Source organism: Diadema setosum, unplaced genomic scaffold, assembly GCF_964275005.1.
Source record: "Diadema setosum unplaced genomic scaffold, eeDiaSeto1 scaffold_32, whole genome shotgun sequence".
NCBI classification, from domain to species: domain Eukaryota; kingdom Metazoa; phylum Echinodermata; class Echinoidea; order Diadematoida; family Diadematidae; genus Diadema; species Diadema setosum.
In genome coordinates, this window is record NW_027307658.1 from 198,375 (window position 1) to 218,494 (window position 20,120).

The window sequence follows — 20,120 nt, forward strand, 5'->3', positions numbered from 1 at the left end:
TCGAGAATGAGGTTACATACATTTCATGAGATGTTGTTTTCATGAGTTTTACTAACGCCAGCAAAAGTTCATGAATGCCTGTCAGTTCAAGATATTTTTGTGTGTTATTAGATTCGTGGTTCAACAGTGATTTGCAAAATTCGTGAAACGTAAAACCTTGCAAAAATAACAATTTATACAGTAGTTTATAATAAATATGTCCTAAGTGATTTGCCTTGGGGGGGGGGGCTGGGAAGAAAGGAGGAAGGAGTACTGCTTTTGCTTAAGTAGGAAAAAAATGAAGGGTAAGAATTCATCATACCTTGATTATCTGTTCAAACATGTTTTTCATTACTCCTCCACTGAGGAGTATTACAGTCTACATTACAGAGCAATTGGCTGATTTTTCTATAAAATAATCATTGAAAGCAACATAATTGATCATTGTAGTATAATTGGAAAAATACCGAAAAAAATATAAAATAAGTTACGGAAAACACTCAATAGAGCTATGAGACTTGTTATGCAATGTTATATGTGGAATTTTTATTCCAGTAAAGCATTATTCAATTTTATGCAAACAAATTTAAAAACCTGCTTTAAGAGACAAATTAATTTGTTGACAGAAGTGATGAACAATTATTACATTTTTGAATTTATAGTTTTTAATTGTCAGTAAGACCAAGCCATCAACCATAATCAAGCAAATCACTTTATTCAAACAGTCTGCATATAAACAAGCATTATTGGAATCAAATGTACCATATCCAAGGACAACTTATCATGGTGACAAATCATGGGACCGTCTTCAAGATGATGTTAAACAAAGTGTATCTTTCTCTTCTTCTAAAAATGATATGAACAGATCATATAGAAATGTACTGTGCACACTGGACCGTAAGATAGATTTGCTTTTCTGTTAGTCATTAACACTAGATTCATACTTGGCTTAAAGGCAGCCCATCGCCATCCCTTATGGTATGTAAACTCCGAACGACCGAAGTTTGTGCATGCAATTGCGAAATGCCAGACTCGGTGCCATATCCATAAACGTGTGGGACAATGCTGCCACTGAGACATGTGTGTGTGTGTGCGTGTGTGTGTACGCACCATACACAAACATTGTCACCACGAGCTGCGGTGATTGGAGGAGAGAGGCCAGAAGACGTGTGGCTCTTTTGGCCTCTCTTCATGCACATGCGCACTGAGAATGTGCGTCCATTCGGATGCTCTCGTGGCTCGCTTGGACAGCCATTTTGGGTTAGGAGATTTGTAGCATAGAGCTCTTGTAGGTTAGCGTGTTGTTCGCTGACCCACTGAGCCAGCGCTATTCTCATTCGGGGTCACTACATTTGATACAGAATGGGGGAGGCAGCGTGTGGCGTTCGTCTCCGTGCCGCACAAACCACTCGCCACGATTGAGTGCCTTTAATTTCCTACTGTTTTTTGTCAAATAATTCTATACATATTTTGTTTGTGTTTGCTATAATTATGTACTGGATTGTACATGTAGTTTTGTAATTTTGTATAATTAAGACTACATGGACTCAAATAAAAGTCGCTGAAGTGAGTGAACAATGGTGGAATAAACTTGACTTAACTCATTTCAAATCCTAACTAATGTGCTGCTGTGTGACAAGTCTAAGGACAAGTTAGGGCCATTTACAAATTTACATATAATTACATGAAAAGCTGTTGCAGTTTTGGGAATATATAAGATCAGATATCAGATACATTTGGGAACTGATCATATCATGTAGCTGGATAAGGGTAGACAGAAAGCTGTTTATAAGAGAAGTGAATGTGTGCAACTGACTATAGATGTAAGTGGAACATGAATAGAGCATTAGGTGAGAACATGATACTGGGTATAATACTTAATTTTGTGGATGGGAAATCTGTGTGATTGTGAAAGCCTACACTGCACTACATATCATATGAACAACTTTCTTTTGGTATAAAGAGCAGGACCTTGTTATTGCAAGTGCTTGTCATGGACCATTCTGCATTGCAGTAGTCCTGAGATAAATGACAAAATTTGGAAATTATACAGCAGTAACAAAACTTTCATCAGTACATAATGTTCTTCTTTACAAAGAATACAAACATGAAAACTAGAAATGTCGCTATGGCGACTGATGCCTCTGCCATAATGCATGATTCTCCCAATAGGCGTATAGTACAACGTCTTCACAATGTGTGATCCATGACAGTTTCACATAACTGGCAAAATATTGAAATGACAGGTTTGTCAGAAATGTCTTGAACTGGGTTTGCTTTAATTTTCTAAGAGTGCAGGTACACATATTTGGGGAACTGAGAATTTTTACTTGAATTCTGACAGACCTTTTTATAAGTTTATGCATTGAGTAATTTCCAAGGATTGAAGAAAGAGTGTAATGACGGTATAAAATGGATTTTTTTTTTTTTTTTTTTGGGGGGGGGGGGGCATTGAAACCTGGCCTTTGACCCTTAACCTTTGACCTTTCACCTTCTGGCTGGAAATTTCCCAGAGAATCTCCATTAGGTAATGCATGTATTAAGTTTTGAAACTAATAATGCAAGCATTGCATATACTAGTATATGAGGGAAATAGTAAAATTTTGAGATGACCTTGACCTTTGACCCCCTGACTATTGCCCCATGACCCCTAAATTCCCTAGATAATCCCTGCCAGTCAGTCAGTACATGTGTATGTGCCAAGTTCGACAAAGATACATTGAACCATTTGCGAGAAAAGTGATATTGCAACATTTTCACCTAACCTTTGACCTTTTGACCTTTGACCTTACGACATGAAACTCTCTCTGGAGAATCTTTACGCAGTAGTACATGTCCATACCAAGTTTCAAGAAAATACCTTTGGGCATTGCATAGATATGGGGGAAATTGCAACATTTGTAGCATTTGACCTTGACCTTTTGACCTTTGACCTCTTGCCAATGTCACTAAAATCTACTCAACTAATTGTCTCATCATACATCATCCTTGGACCAAGTTTGGTGAAAGCTGCTTCATCCAGTTTTGAGTTATCACGTAAACAGATAAATTTTAGGATTTGACCTTGATCTTTGACTGTTGACCTCTGTCCGATTTCATTGAAAAACTAATCAAGTAATTGTCCCATCATACATCATCCTCAAACAAAGTTTGGTGAACTTTGCTCTATCCAGTCTTGACTTATTGCGTGAACGGATACAATTTCATGATTTGACCTTGACCTTTGACCTTTGACCGTTAGCCGATTTCACCCAAAATCTAATCAAATAATTGCTTCATCATACTTCATACTTGGACCAAGTTTGGTAAAATTCCAGTAAATATTACTCAAGTTATCGCGTAAATGAAAGCGGACGGACGGACGTACCAACGTACGGACGTACCGACATACGGATGTACGGACGGACGGACAACCCGAAAAAATAATGCCTCCGGCACCACTTCGTGGCGGAGGCATAAAAACAACAACATGAATTAACACCAACATTAATGTGACTGTTTGCTCGATTTATGTTAGTATGAACACTTGGGGTCTGTTTCATGAAAGTCTTGAGAAACTTTTCGCTCAAAAGACGCACCTATAAGAGACGTCATGAAATGAATTTTACTTCCAATCTCTGCTTAGCTACAATGAGTAACTTTGGCCATTCCGAGATTCATGTACAGACTTTAATGTGATTACTTCATGAAACTGACCCCAGGAGAAAAAGAAGGAGCTAGCCTGGGATTTGAAACTTCATCACATATTGCTTTTTGGGCACTGGCACTTACCACTGAGCAGAACCCAATTTATTTCAGTGACAAGTAAATGCTCAATGAAACACACAACTCCTCAGCACTCTTTCCTTTTTTCTTGGTCTTGCTAATAATTTATTAGCCTCTAGTAAGGCAAGCTTTAAGAATCAAAGAAATTTGAATGAAGGGAATTAAAAGAAAACAGAATTATTCTGGAAGAGTAGCAGCAAAAAAAAAGAAAAGTAAAAGAAATAAGAAAACCTTTGTTACTACATACACACACACTCTCTCTCTCTCTTCACATCGCACAAACACTCACACACACACACACACACACACACACACACACTCACACATACACAACTACTCCTTAGTAATGGCACATGGTCATTCCATCTTAAGTTTTAATCAAATAGGATTCCAAGAAATACATTACTCTCTTTTACCATCAACTGACCATCTACAACAATGTGTTGTGGTTATTGGGTTGTTTGGTCTAATAATATATCAAGGTAGTCTTCTAAATTTAGATTAAAGTGAAAAAATATTGCATTTGGACATTTGAACCACACAGACAATTTGTAACATTTGGTATTGAGGATTTGGTGTTGAGAATTCAAACAAAACTTGTAAATTAAGTTTGGAGTAGAATAGATTTAGTGTCATCACCAAAAAGGAAGAAACTGTTACTACAGTAGGAAATTGAATAAATAGAAAGTTTCTGTTAGAATTATGTATCAAAAATCCTGGATGTTTCTATTTCTACAGCCTAGTAATCTATACTCCCTCTGCTAAAGTTTGAAAAGCAGAAATTCACTTAGTTATGGCTAGGTATAAGGGTAGGCCTCAGGAAATCTTTGTGACTGTTGCGTAAACATCAACTTCTGTGAACAAACCACACACAGGTTGAATTCAAATAAATTGCTCCAAGGCATTCTCATGACCTTTCACATTCAGCTGGACCATTCTCCTCCACTGAAGGTGACTGTTTTTTTGATACTTAATACATTGATCATGCAAATTTCTCTGGCACAAACAGGACATTTATGTGACCGTGCACCTCAAAACGAACACAAAGTCGCACACACTGATTTTGCATGAGGACTGAAAATAAGTGAAATGGGTCAACCTAGCCGAACTTGACTTTTTCATATTTTCTGAAAGAGCGGGTCTTCTTTTACATTATGCTAAAATTTGGTGTCATAAAACGGGCAGGAAAGTGTGTTTTTTTTTAGCAGTTTATCTCGAACATTTTTGGTAGAATAGTGTGATTAGGTGTGTCTTAAGAGTCCCTTTTTCATTTCTGAAAAACCTTGTCCACACTCTTCACTTTCAACTCTAATAACTTTTGAAAGGATACTGCTACTGCTTTGAAAGTTGGCATTAATTATGGACAGAATGTGTTAATGAGGCATGCTTAATTTCAGTTTAATCTGATAATACCTTCATTGTTGTTACCCTGGTGGTTTACTTCCTGTTTTTGTTCCGTTCAGCGCACAGCCAGCACGGTTTGGTAAAGATTAAACACTTGAACAGACACATGACTGTACTTCCGAGCCTCTTTTCTCAGTTCACACTTTTCCTGAGTTTGTGCTTTCTTTCCAATATTTAGATAAGTTAGGAGAGTCTATTTGATTTGAGTTATACATCACTTTAAAGCTTAAAGTCTGCTTTTTCAGAGTATGGTCTTAACTAACAAGAGACCCGCGGGTCACGCGCTCACCTGAGTTTCGCAATTTCACCTTCCATGCATTCTTGCACACTCTTACCTGAGAACATTGGAAACTTAGGTCTGCATATGGATCCCCCTCAACTCCCGGGGGGGGGGGGGGGGGGGTGGGCAGCCCTGGATTTGCAATGAACAAACTTGGAACTAAAGTCATCAATGTACAAACTCATGGTATTAACATTGCTTTATCATTTCTGGTTCTAGAGCAGATTTTGAATATTCCTTAATGTGGGGGGGGGGGGGTGGGACCCCTAGGGGCCCCTCAAGAGGGACATGGCGCCCATTTGAAGGAATTGAGATTCTATAACCATAGGGATGCATCATGCTACCTGCTAAGTTTGGTCAAATTCATCATGAGGTTTTCAAGAAGAAGATGAACATGTACAATTCAGGCTCCATTACAACTGTACGACTTCTCCCCATCCCTCTCCTGGGTCCCAAGGGGGGGGGGGGGGGCACCCCTGATTTTGCCAACCCCATGAACAAACTTGAGACTACAGTCATCAATGTACTAACTCATAGTATCATCTAAGCCCTATCACTTCTGGTTCTAGAGAAGATTTTTAAAGGTTCCTTGATTTTAGGGGTTTGGGCCCCTTGGGGACCCCCCAGGTGGGCCATGGTGCCCATTTGAACAAATTGAGATACTATCCCCCTAGGGATGCTAACTACCAAGTTTGGTGAAAATCAGACATGGCGATCTCAAGGTAAAGATGAAAATGCACAATTTAGGCCCCATTTGGACCCCTTCCCACCCCCCTCCCCTGAGTCCCAAGGGGGGCACCCCTGATTCCCCCATGAACAAACTTGAAACTACAGTCATCAATGTACTTACTCATAGTATCAATTAAGCCCTATCACTTCTGGTTCTAGAGAAGAAGATTTTTAAAGATTCCTTAATTTTAGTGTGTTTGGGTCCCCCTGGGGCCCCCCAGGTGGGCCATGGTGCCCATTTGAAGAAATTGAGATCCTATCCCCCTAGCGATGCTACCTGCCAAGTTTGGTGAAAATCGGTCACGGGGTTCTCAAGAAGAAGATGAAAATGTAAAAAGTTTACGCACGACGGACGACGCACGACGGACGACGCACGACGGACGACGCACGACGCACGACGCACGACGGACGCCGGACGAAGAGCGATCGCAATAGCTCACTTGAGCCTTCGGCTCAGGTGAGCTAAAAATTCATGTCTGGCGACTTTTTGTTTGTTTTGAGGTGCAGGGTCACATATAGAATGTCAAAGTAGGCCTAATGCAGTTCTAAAGATTGAATAACAAATTAAAGTTGCCTGAGAACAAGTGGACTAAACAACATGACAAGAGACATGGTTTTGGAAGATCATCTAGACAAAATCGATTCCATCTACCACAAATGGTTGATCTATCTGCTATCAAGCTAGCCATACTGGTAATCAACATATTCATTGTCGCAATAAGTCTAACACCCCTCTGGAAAAAAAAAAAAAAATTGATATAGTGGTAAGAAGAGAAAAAACAGTTTTCTGGACATATACTTTCAGCTCTAGAGCTTTAAATAACTTTTTCATAACAAACTAATTTTTCTGCTTTACAAAGGAATACCAACCATTTCCTTTCACTCACAACTATCAAATTCCCTGTGTGTTTTTTCCATCAATCTGTTTCTTTCACTTCATATTAAGTAAACATTTCACAATACAGCACAGATGATATTTGAAGTTGTTCTGATATCTATGGCATGTTGAACCTCACGTCAACATCAAACTGCAGTTAGGATCAAAGTTTGTCAATTTTTTCCTGTGACGCAGTCATGTCATGAGGTGCAATGATCACCTTATCAATTCTGTGCATAGGTCAAAGTAAACCAGACTTTGATTGTAGCACACACCCATTGCAAAGTCATTCCATGCAAACACTCAAGTCGACAAGAAAGGATGCCAAATCAAGCAGCAAGCAAGAAACTTGTGAAACTGGTGAGTATGCTACTTTTTGCATTAATTGAATTTTTCAGAAATGTTGGTGATTTGTAATGCAGACAAAAGTGCGCTTAGCAATGAATTTGATAAAATTATTAGACCTTTTGGTTATACACACCATGACATTATCTTTTCAAAAAGTTGACTCATAAATACAAATGTTACGCACAGTAAAAGACACCTTTTACATTGCAGCAGGGTCTGCAGGTGTAAGTTTCTCAGTGCCATTATTTCCTTAATTTTTAAACTTGGGCAACTGTTCATAGACATTATTAGTACCAGTAAATTTCTTCCATGTTTCTCTGTATTACTCATCATACTGTTTTTACCTTCTCAAAAATCAAACCAAAATTAATGTCAATGTATTTTTCTCCTTCAAATGTACTTTCAAGTGGTTGCAAAACAGAGGAAATAGTGTGTAGTCTTAATGCTTATGTAATGATGGTGAAAATGTTTGGAGAATTTGCAAACACTCACTACAAGCTAATTTACTTCTTTTTGTTTCTTTTTACTTATTTTATTGCTGCTGGCAAGACTAAGCTCTTGCAAGTTACAGAGAGTATGAAATATGAGGTGTGAATTTTCTTGTTTGTCTCCCTCTACTCCCTTTGTAGAGGGAGACAAATTGAAGAAAATTTGCACCCTAACCTTCACCCCTCTGATTGACATTCTCTTCAGCAATTACTCTCAATATGAAATATACCACAAAATATCAGCTGAGGCTGTAAAAGTTTCTATATTTCTAGACAATACAATTGTAAATCATGAATAATTTGTCCCAGTCTCTTTCCTAAGTCACAGAAGAGGTATAAAAGGGAGTCATCATATACACAACCTTTGAGAGAAATTAGTTTTGAAGCCCATTGACAGTGAAGTGTAAAGGGGATTGTAGCATTAAAATACAGAAGATCAATTCAAAATACATTCGTGCCATGTTATAGCAAAAAAGAAGGTACAATTCTAACCGACTTTTCTGAACTAGAATATACACACACAAAGAAGCTATGCCACCACAATTTTGATGATCACAAACAATTCCATTTTTTTTTTTTTTTTAGTTTTTACCATGATCACCACTATCGAGCATTTTTCTTAGATTTCAGGTTTGCAACTTTACTATTGTAAAGTGTTCTGATCATGGGTAAGAATTGTTCGTGTAGAGCATCATTAAACTCCTCATGCATTGATATTCTATTCATTCACATTACCATATAATATGCTTCTTCTTGCAGGTACCAGAGTCCATTAATCTACAAGAACACATCTTTGGATCTTCTTCTGAAGAGAGTACAAGTGACATCTAAACAAAGAAAACCATTCCTGGTGTTTTTATCATGGCAAAATCCGACAGAAGAGTTTAACCAATGTGGTCGCAAAAGTATCCTGAAGCTCTCCTGAAAAACCATTATTTGTTATCAAACCTTACAGACTCTCTCAATTGAATGTAAAAAAAAGGCGTCTGAACTATGGGAAATCAGTGCAGTTCAAATGGAATGTGTAAGCTCATCATGGCTTCAGTTCTGTTCACATATTTCCTACCAACTGTTTTGATGATGTCAAGTTTTACAGAAGGGCAAGATGCAGTTGTAGAGTTCACATTCCCTGATATCACCCCTCCAAGTGTAGCTGTTGAGATCAGGAAAGGCTCCAGTGTACTACTTGACAGGAATGGAAAAGAAAATCTAAATGCTCAGCAGGCAAACAGAGTGAAGATATCCACAAAAGAAAGGGGCAAAAATACAGTTGTGAGACTGAGTATCAACAAAATCACAAGAGAGGATGCTAGTGCATACCTTTGTGTTCTTTACGACAGTAAGGGGACTATGGTTCTGGAGACCCAAACAAATCATATATCTGTTGAATTTCCTCCAGGACCAGCCAACTGTAGCAGCACTGAATCATCTGAAGTCTCTATACAGAACTATCTTGGCAGCGACGACACTTGGACTGTCATCAAATGTCATGCCACCAGGGGTACACAGTCTGGCTATCTTGCCTGCTTCAATCCTACTCTCAGGTTACCTCCTTTGAGCATGACTTATAACAAAACACATTTGACTGGAATGTTATGGGCTGAGAAAGACAAGCCTGTATTCTGCTGCTCTGCTACATTTGAGAAGATTGTGGATAGGTGCAAGTGTATGGAGTACAAGAGTCACAAGGAAGAGGTCTTGTGTTCCTCTGAAGCAAATGAAGGAGAGGGTACCACAAGTGCATTCCATGCTGATGAGGCAACTCCTTCACAGCCATCTCTATCCAGCTCACCATCTATGCAACCAACTCACTCTAAAAAACCACATTTTCAGAACGACATTCCTAAAGATACGCGAGCTATAGCGATAACAACTCTGTGCGTGACAATTATCATATTTTTTTTAGTCAGCATAACTCTTAACTCTGTATTACATATTGAAAATGAAAAACATAAACAATCCTAGGTGTAATTTCTGTTTGGAATTAATTACATGAAATTTAAACCTGTTTTGTACTGCTCTATTTGTTCACCAAATTAAAAATTGACCATAGAGGGTATTAGCGAGACAGGAAACCTTTTGTCTTGAGATTTTGACCATCATTTGCATGTAAAGAACGATGTTTTTGTTAAAGTTGCATTATCATAAGAAAACTAATTGTATACTGATCTTTCTAATTCCTTGTAAAAAAATTGGACAGCTTCACAATACACAATACTTAGTTTGTGTTCAATGAGAAATTGCTCCCGGCAGGCCCACTATTTACCTAGTGCACATAAGTGAGTTGTTTTAAGTGCTCGAACTCCACTGCAGACTTTAAATGTACATTAACTCTTTCTGCACCACAGTGTACACGGCTAATGCTTAACAGTCAGTCACGGGGCGGCGCTGTCCTGAGCGGCTCGTTGGGTTGAGATTTGCCCTGGAATGCTGTATGGTGTTTTCACTGCAGGGTGCTACATAAGCACTTGCCGATTGGGGGGGGGGGGGGGGGAAACAATGAGAAAAAAAAAAAAAAACGTTTGCCTGAATTGAGCAAGCAAAGAGTTTTCAAGCTACCCTTTTGTCACCCCCAGCTGGGGCCCCTTCAAACTCATGAAATCAGCTGGTCAATTCCGTAAATGTGACAACCTCAGGGTGAAATTTCAAAACTCATAGGTTAAACCTAAATTGCATCTCACTTGAAAGCTGAGACAATGAATTGTCCAAATTTGTGACTTTCAATTAGGTATGACCAGGGTCAAGGTCATCATGCTTCAGTTTATTGAGACATTTCAGATAATTGTATTTTTTTAAACACAAGGTATACCTGACATTTTGTCTGTATTTCCAGAACTGACTTCATGGAAATTTTTCTTTCTTCATGGTAAAAGTAGTTTATATCCAGCTCTTATAAATGCAATATTTTATTTTTGATTTAATTTTTCTTTTAATGACTAATTGCCACTTAATTGCATTACACGTATGGCCGTGTACGTCCGTCACAAAAAAAACTAGTTTTTTTAAGATTTCAGAAAAACAAAGTATTCAACTGATGGTATAATGTCAATCCTAAATAAGCTTTAGGGTATCTACATACTTGTCACAAAATTTTGTTTTCACTCCTGCTAATTAAGTTATTAATGAGCGGTTGGACGTATACTTTTTTTTTGTACGTCCAACCGCACCTAATTTGTACGTCCAGAAGTGTAGTGTCATATAGCTCTCATTTCCCCATTTCAATTTGCCTAAGCATCTTGTATAATTGTTCTCCTTTGTTGACAATGACTGGAGAGATGGTCAAAATTGATACAGGGCAGATTAATTAGTTCATTAGTCACTAATTACAATGGAACTGGAATTTAGCTGTCTAAACTTTCTTCATTCATAAAAGTTTGGGCTTTAGTGAAAAAAGGAAGAGTTTTTGTTTTTGTTTTTTTTTCAGGTAATAAATAAACACTGGAGACTGGGTGTTGGTAGATTACCAAGGTGAATCCTTCTCTTGAGAAGTCATGGAATTTGGGGCAAACAATGCTGATGTAAAGGTCAATGTCATGCATCCAGCAGGGGGATTCTGGAGATGGCTAGAGCCACCAGATCAGATATTCTACCTCAAAAAAGATGTTGTCCAAAAAATAGCAGCACCTGTAGTTGCTTGAAATCGGGGTCAATTCAGTTTCACATTCTAGGCATATTGTTTCCAATTACAGGAGGAAGTCAAATATATACTGTAACACTTTGCTTGATGATGGCTAATTAAACCACATTATTTATTTTGATTTTGCAAGGGGAAAATAACATTTATATACATGTAAGTAAAAGGCAAATTATCTCAACTCCTCAAATGTTCCAACATTGGACCATGTATGAATCCATTCAACTTCTTATGGTTTGGTGTTTCCTCCCCAGACTTTGCAAAGTTCATCACAGACATTTCAATTATTGGTAAATTAACAGACTGTTTTATGCATTCATTCAGTCGTGATTATCCATTAATTATTAGGAATCATACAAAGTCAATATACAGTTCCATTCATGTAAAAGAAAACTGCTCTTAAGGAGAGTACTACAATCATGCATGGCTGTAATTCCAAAATTTAAGAAACAAGGTACACGTATGTTTTGCTTTAATAAACTGTGTTGTTTTTTTTCTGAAACATTGTTTTAATTGTTATCATATGAAATGCTCTTTTTGTTTGTTATACATGTGATAATGTGCATGAACTTTACTTTTGTATAATAACCCGCCACTGGATACTCTATATACTAGTTCTAACTGTAGTTTAAGACTTTTTAGTAGTATTTCAACTTTCTGTAGTTTCCAGGTTTAAGCCTGATATTTCGTGTTACCTCGTATATTGTGCTTACTTACTGTATACATCAATCCTACTATAGTTTTTCATGAGTATGATTACATACATGTACACATCATGACTTAGTTTTCTCTTTGTTTTGAATTAAAACTATTGTATATAAAAGTATTAATCTTAAGTCACACTGTCAGTCCTTTTTAGGTATAGATGTACATTTACCTATTCTTTTTCATTTTCTTTTGCAACCATTTGTTCAGTGTTTGATGTCATGTCAACTCGTGGCCAAAAATATATATATATCCATATATCATGATAACTTGTTTGTCTTAACCCCCCCCCCCCCCAATTTTAATATAGATATTGCCTTAAATGAGTTACTATATGAGGAGTATTGTTAAAATTTTTACTCTGGCTTAGTTTACTTTGGTATGTTACGGACATATTGAGCAATGGCTCCCAAAATTTATAGCAATACAAAAGAAAAATGTATGATAAGATGGAAAAAACAAGGAAATACAAAGAAAAAATAACCTTGGCTTGTATATTTCTTTTTGATAAATGCCAGCTCATATTAAAGAGAGTGATAGTTAATTGTGGTTACAAATATGATAAAAATGCTCAATTTCCATATGTATAATACATGTACGTCCATCACGGACAAATTGTACGTCCAACCGTGTACGTCCGTCACGATAATAAAACGTAGAATATCTCCATATGAATGAATAAAAAAAGCTAGATTTTGGTACCTTACTATCATTTGACATCTCCTTCTTACAGTCATAACTGAGTTTGAAGAAAAAATCTGAATAAATCACAGAAATTTTTATTTGAAATCAAGAGATTGGAAAACAGCGTCCATGTTTGTACGTCCAACCAGAGGGTGTTTGTCCACTTTTTGAAGGTCACAGGAAGGGTGTTGCCCCAAACTTTTATGTGAATGTTTTCTTTTCATAGCGGTACATCTTTTGGTAGGAAAAATTTTGTCTTAATGATATTTGTTTTTTTTTGTCAAATGTCATTAAAGGCTGTGAAATGTACATCCGTATTTACGGAATTGCCCAGCTATGCATTTGATAACAGAAGCCCAAAGATAATGAATGTTTAGTGATGCAGTGCACTTTAACTTCATTTCAGCAACTTTCAATTATACTTATCAAAGAAGTACCAATGCAATGCAACACAAATGCAACACAAACTTGATCAAACTAAGTTTGCTACTCAATGTGTTTAAGGCATGTGAATCAATGTGTGCTGTTTCAACTGGCAATCGTGTTGTGTGTTTGTGTTCAACGCTCTTTTGTTGAATTGGCACCAGTGGCAGTGATAGCACGTAGGTAATGAAACAAATGCAACGTAACTGCAAATCACAGCATTGTCTATGAGATTAATTAATTCATTGGTTCATAAAAATAGCATTGCTCACTGGCACATTGCATATTCCCATACAAGCTGTATATATGTATGGATATGCATGTTGGTTAGGCTGGTGATTCTCTATTAAGTTGTAAAGGACAATTAATGATTTGCTAATCCTGACATATAGTCATCACCTTGACTGTACTGCTTTATATATATGGAAAAGAGTACGGCCCTATCGCAGGCGAATACTGTACATGTATGTAGCACTCTGAGTTTTCAGGAAGACACATTTTTAAAAAAGCGTCCATTTCCATTAGTAGCCTTCTACGATCATACATCATTTATCAAAAATGTTACTTCGCTGATATGCTTTGGGTGAAAGATGATTTTAACCCTTTTGAAACAAATTGGTTTGTATAACAGCAGAAAATGGAAATTTTCCTGAGTGTGTACTTTCTTTCCAATACTTTGATAGGTTAGGAGAGTCCATTTGCTTTGAGTTATGCATCATTTTAAATTATTCTGTTATCATAATGAGAAATGAAGGTTTGTATGGTTGTAAAGGTTTTACACGTAATGTTCTCTCAAAACCTAGTTCATTGAGGATACAGTTATTTTAATTCATTAATATGTCACTACCAATTGTGCAAAGCATTTTAATTTGGCTACACAGGATCTTACATTTCCCCAAGAGGAACAACCGATATCAATACTAATATTTCTGTGAGGTCAAATACACTACATATCTAAAGTGCTATAGTCCATCTGATAATCTCCTGTGGGGTATGTTTTTCATACTCAAACATATACTGTAGCTCCATAAACGAAAGTCACAAATATGATTGTTTTACATACTTACAAGTTTCTTCAAATATTAAATTGTCCAGTATTTGAGTATTTCTGAGATACATCTTATTCTTCATATGACAATTTTAGTCCTTTTGGTCTTCCATTGCTATGGCTATGGCCTTTGTACAAAGAAGTTATGTTTAAGCTAAAAGGGGTCCTGAAATCCAAATGCATGTTGATTTGTGTTGATTTATGATACCCTCAACATCGCTTCTGCAGTGAAATGAATATCTAGAAACATTCCTATTTTTTTTTTTTTTTTTAATTCTTCTAGTTTTCTTCAGATTACTTGGGAATGCCAACAAAAATCCTTCCAAACCAATATTCGTGAGATGACCTCACCGGTCAATCATTGCTAAAGTATTGAAATGTTTAACAAAAGACATTATAAAATGGGTTCAAGAATGTAACCAACAGGAAGCGCTGAAATGAGTCACATGGGCGTTGTTTACTTTAGTACCATTGCACTGCGTGTGCTATCCTATGGTAAATTACCGATCGTCTGTGCACGCGGCTCCTTTAAATTGCATGCAATGCTTATATGCAAAGGTTGATATCGCGAAATCGATTGCCAGCGAAACGAATGAAAAAATGGCTGCCTCCAGCTCAGATACGTTGCAGGCGCAGTTTGAACTGTTGAGTGACGAGGATAATTGTGAAATTTACCAAGACTTCATTGACCGATATTTCCCGTGAAAATTTGGATCAGCTACTGTCAAAATTTTACGCTGGGGCAAGAAAGGAGGATGGTACATCGTACAGCAAACGTAGTATTCAGACAATCAGGTATGCAGTCCAGTACAGTAGTCAGTACAGTACAGTGTTAGATCTACTGTTAGTAGTATTCAGACAATCAGGTATGCAGTACAGTACAGTGCTAGATCTACTGTTGCAGGTGAAGAACATAATCGTCATGATCATGGAACAGAGTCAGAGGATATGTCAATTTCTATTCAGAATCAGAGTTCTCAGACTCAGAGTCAAACAGACAATCAGGTTCACGAGTATCACTATCGGAGTGTCTCCGTAAGACAGAACTCGCCTTGTGTTCGTACACCTCACTTCCATTTCCACAACTGTGAGGTGCATTTCCACAACAATTAAGCCAATGACATTATATTGGAACTTGTACATGAGTTGGTGTTTAGTCTTCACTTCACTTCACTGTTCATCTTGAATTTGGTCGACGCTTGACTTCTGAGCTTTAAAAAGGTAGGAAGTGAAAAATAATTCAGACACATTTTATAAAACAAATGATGCACAGGATTATTTCATGGCGTTAATGAAGGTGCGGCGCACTCTCGAGTATTGACAATGGTGCAACATGCACTCGACCGCGCCTCGTGCATGTTGCACCATTGTCAATACTCTCGAGTGCGCCCCACCTTCACTAATGCACTCTATCCTGTGCATCATTTGTATATTGCAATGCACCTTCCCTTGACTCAACATAACTTGCATGTTCCCTCACCATGTCTTCTGTAAGTCGCACAAATATCACAGAAACATGCAAGTTATGCTGAGTCGAGAGGAAGGTGCATTTCAGGGTCTTTTGTTAAACATTTCAGTACTTATGCAATGATTGACAGATGAGGTCATCTCAAGAATATTGGTATGGAAAGATTGTTTGTGGGTGTTCCCAAATAATCTGAAGAAAAAAATAGAAGAAAAAAATCATCAAAAATATATGGAATGTTTCTAGATATTTGTTTCACCACAGAAGTGATGTTGAGGGTATGTTTCACCACAAAAGTGATGTTGAGGGTATCATAAATCAACACAAATCAACATACATTTGGATTTCTGGGCCCCTTTAAGACACCAGAGGTTTCCTCCAGCTATAACACTGCTCACAGAGAATGTGTACATGACATTGTGCTCTATGTTGGCCCTAGTCTTTATGTACTCTATAAAGTGGTTCATGTTATGATACAGAAGATGATCTGATGCTGTAGAATTTATTTCGTGACTAAGTGAAGTCACTGTAATGAATTTTATTTCAAGAAGTGGAGCAAAGTTCAAATATGCTAGCAAGCCGCATGTGCACATACAAGTGTACACCCAAGCTGTTGTGTAATATCATAAATGAATGATTGAATACATAAATAATTGCCCCCTCATACACAATGAAATCCATTATGCTTTTCTCATAGACCCATCACATTGTGAAGTGGGAAGCAATCAATCACACTCATGCCAATACTTCAAAATGCAAAGTTTCGGTATCAGACTAGGGTAAAAAAAAATATCTTAAACTTATTCTTGGCCAAAGCACAACTTCATAGTTAAGACTAATGTTAATAATACCTCTATCAACCTTAAGGGCGGAGGCAAAAAAATAGGAACGTCACAACAAGTCCAGCTTTTGCAGAGATAGCATGAATGCTGTAACAACTGAAGTAAGGCAATTTTAGTTGTTTTTGTTGTTCATTGCGATTTCCTGTCATCACTCAAGATGAATTGTCTTCAAGACCACAATCAAAGAAACATTAATGTGATCATCTTTGTTACTCTCATGAGGTGTCTCTTTGCATCATCAGCATGTGTCACCACATCAAACAGATTTCATCAGGAGCCTGACGACACGTTTGTGGTAGCAGGAGAGAGCATGTCATTCACATGCATTGTATCCAGCTACTGCAGAGACACCGATAGAATTGAATGGCGAATTGAGCCAACCCTCTACCAGACAATGCAGGTGGATACCTGCAATGCAGATGGACACCAAATGGAGTCACGGCTTCATGTCTTAAATGTTGGTGAGATTGACCAGTACTTCACTTGCATCCTCCATACTCTGCAAGAGAATGGAGACGGGGATCCAATATGCATCTCCTCAAAAAGGGCTAAGATGACTGTTCGGTACTTTCCAGGTGCAGATGAGCTCACTTGTCAACCAGCTGGAGAAGTGGAACTTAGACTTGGACAAATAATGCCAATATCCTGTGAAGTTCCTCGTAGCAAACCTGCTGTGGACTTGAGTTGGAGAGTTGATCCACATGCCAAGCTGATGTTTCCTCCAGCACTTGATACCGGGTTTCAACGCACTCTAAGATATGACCTCCAAATGGAGCAGGAACTTGACCACAGGACACTTTTCTGTGAGGTAACAAGCCCATTTGCTTTTCCAAGCAGGAAGTTGGAATGCTCCATTGGTCCTATCAGGCTGCTTCGCCCACCACAAGTAGTGGTGGATCCTCAGCAAGGAGAGATCTCTTCTTTTCATCCTCTCATTCTAGTTTGCATGACAAGTGGATATCCTGACGCCAGTGTGTACCAGTGGTCCTGCTCACCACCCAACATCCTAGGGGGGTGTAATGCAACGTCAAAGACAACAACTTTTTCAGTTCCTCGTCTAACAGATACTGATAAAAGACTTTCTCATGACAAGACTATTGTTGTTACCTGTTCTGCAACAAATTCAGAAGGCACAACTTCAAATGTTGCAAGGGTTTCTTTCATCAGTGGTAGTACACTCATATTGGATGATTATCTTCAGTCTGTAAATGGTTGTCTTAGCATCAGTATTATTGAGGTGAATAGCTCTTGGAGCATTGGGGTACAATGCTCACTAGATCCAAGGTGTTCAAGAGAAGATTCTGTATATTTCAAGTGGTCTGTTGATGGCTATGAGATCACAAACAATGAAAACTGGGCCATTACAAGTTCCACTTATGTGTCTTCACTCAAATTCCCAGCTAATGTGAAAAACTTTGTCCCACAAAATGCTACATGCAAAGCGAAATGTCCCCACTTTGTTTATGAAGCACACATTGATATTTTTCTGTCCTTGGACCTTGATGATGCACAGGTGACAACACCATCTAAAAATGGGGTTCAGAGTATTTCTACAAAGGGTGCAGACCAGATATCTACCAATAAAATGGCAAGATTGTTGTCCGTGATCTCCTCAAGTGGCATCAACCAAGGAGATGATCCCAACTACAATGAACAACTCGTTAGTCAAGGCACACATGGAGGACTGAATGAAAGTGAAACAAAGATATCAATGTGGAAAATTGTCACAATTGCTGTGTCAGGTGTTCTGGCATTTGTCATTCTAACAGTGTGCTTTATTGCTCTCTGTGCTATAGTTTTGTTCAGGTACTTCAATCACAAAACCAAAGCATATTCCCCATCAGTTGCAGAAAGTCCTGTGGAAGCTGAACATGGAACTCTAAAACATTACAAGGAAACCAGTTTTGAGTCAAATGAGCCCATCTATGAGGTTCCTAAAATGCCTACTGAGCCTGAGCACGTCCCTAAGACATATGATGACTGCACAAATTCTCCTGCACACACTCACCACACATATGCAATTGGCATTGAAAGATTTGAAAGATCTTCTTTGAGCACTGTGTCCGAGTCTTCATGGAGCAGTTCTAATAGTACATATATTTCACCAAGCTAAGAGGGATAAGCAATGTATCAAAGCACTGTTAAGTTTTTTTTTGTTTTTTTTTACAGCATCTGACACAGATGCATGTATAATAACGAGATCAAGAAAAGTCAATGCATGATGTTGCCTTTTTATGATTTAATTTTGATTTCTACTGTAGTAACTTTAAGTTCAATAATGTACAGCAAAAAGAGAAATGATGAATACAGTGAATAATTCATGCAGATGCTGTGCCATATACCGCATAATCAAATTGCATTGTTAAAGCCATGATCCAAGAACAAACAGATCACAAATACAGTCAACCTTGCGTAAGTCGACATTATCGGGACTGAGAAAAACACGTCGACTTACGCGAAAGTCGACTTACGCGTAAGTCGACATTTTGTCGACTTTTAAATGAAAACTAATTTCCCCTATACAGAGTAAGATCACGATGCGAATCGCTACCCAAATCTTACTCCTTTTGCTGCCAAAACATACCTACTGAAATTAGCAACAATATATTTAACCACTTGACTGCTGTTGGCTTAATTCACACCCATACCCCCTGGTGCTGAGCAATTTTCGGGGAATATGACATGTATGAGTATATTGGTTATGAATCTGTTTTTTACCTTCATTTTTCATTTTTTCATCATAATTTTTATTTTGTGGAAGAAATTATTGAATATAATTTATAGAGGTATAAAAATACAAATTCTACTCACCCAGTCATGTCATCCTGGATGTCCTATGGAAATTATCTCCTGAAGTACGAAAATAACGCTTTCTGGGAGTGATGGGGGAAGAATGCCTGCTTTGAGTTGGACTTTCACCAATATCCATTAGTGGGACTAGATCATCACTTTCCTCAGATGAGCTTTCACTTTCATCGTCAAAATCACTCCCCAGATCTATAAATTCCTCTTCTTCACCTTCTGAAATACCCGAACGATCACTAAAATCACTTTCACTTTTGTCATCAAACGATTCCTCCATTATTTTAGCCATCCGACGAGACCTCCGTCGTGAACTGCGGGTCGCCATCTTGAAAGTTTTTTCACTCGGTATGCTGTGCAATACAGCTACACAGAGTTCTCTTGAAAAAAGTCCAGATTTTTTTTTGAATGGCGCCATCTATAGTTCAAAACCTCTATAACATCATCACAATGCTAATTACAAAGTGGGGGTAGGAGGATCGTGATGCGGCAATCTTGAAAATAAAATGAGTTCACCACGTACATGTACGTGGTACGCACAGTCGTGCAATATCGCTACCACGTACATGTACGTGGTCCGCAGTCAAGTGGTTAAGTTCATGCATAAATCTCGCGCGGATTAGTAACGGCAACGCACAATTCCCAAA

At 37.9% G+C, this 20,120-nt stretch overlaps 3 protein-coding genes across 3 annotated transcripts in view; 2 read left to right on the top strand and 1 right to left on the bottom strand.

Moving 5' to 3' along the window:
• Positions 1-20,120, bottom strand: part of LOC140245783 (5'-nucleotidase domain-containing protein 1-like) — a 215,835-nt gene that overhangs the window by 35,532 nt on the left and 160,183 nt on the right. The gene's annotated exons all lie outside the window — the stretch shown is intronic.
• LOC140245774 (uncharacterized) lies at positions 8,864-10,528 on the top strand. The gene is made up of 2 exons (XM_072325294.1): positions 8,864-9,747; positions 10,447-10,528. The coding sequence occupies exons 1-2, from the start codon at positions 8,864-8,866 to the stop codon at positions 10,526-10,528; spliced, it is 966 nt and encodes a 321-aa protein (XP_072181395.1).
• On the top strand, positions 16,829-18,784 carry LOC140245781 (uncharacterized). The gene has a single exon (XM_072325302.1). It carries the CDS (start codon positions 16,829-16,831, stop codon positions 18,782-18,784), a length of 1,956 nt encoding a protein of 651 aa, XP_072181403.1.

Coding starts and splice junctions, on each gene's coding strand:
- LOC140245774 (XM_072325294.1), top strand. CDS start 8,864: ATGGGAAATCAGTGCAGTTCAAATGGAATGTGTAAGCTCATCATGGCT. Junction 9,748..10,446: donor GCTATAGCGATAACAACTCT/GTGCGTGACAAT, acceptor TGTCACCCCCAG/CTGGGGCCCCTTCAAACTCA.
- LOC140245781 (XM_072325302.1), top strand. CDS start 16,829: ATGAATTGTCTTCAAGACCACAATCAAAGAAACATTAATGTGATCATC.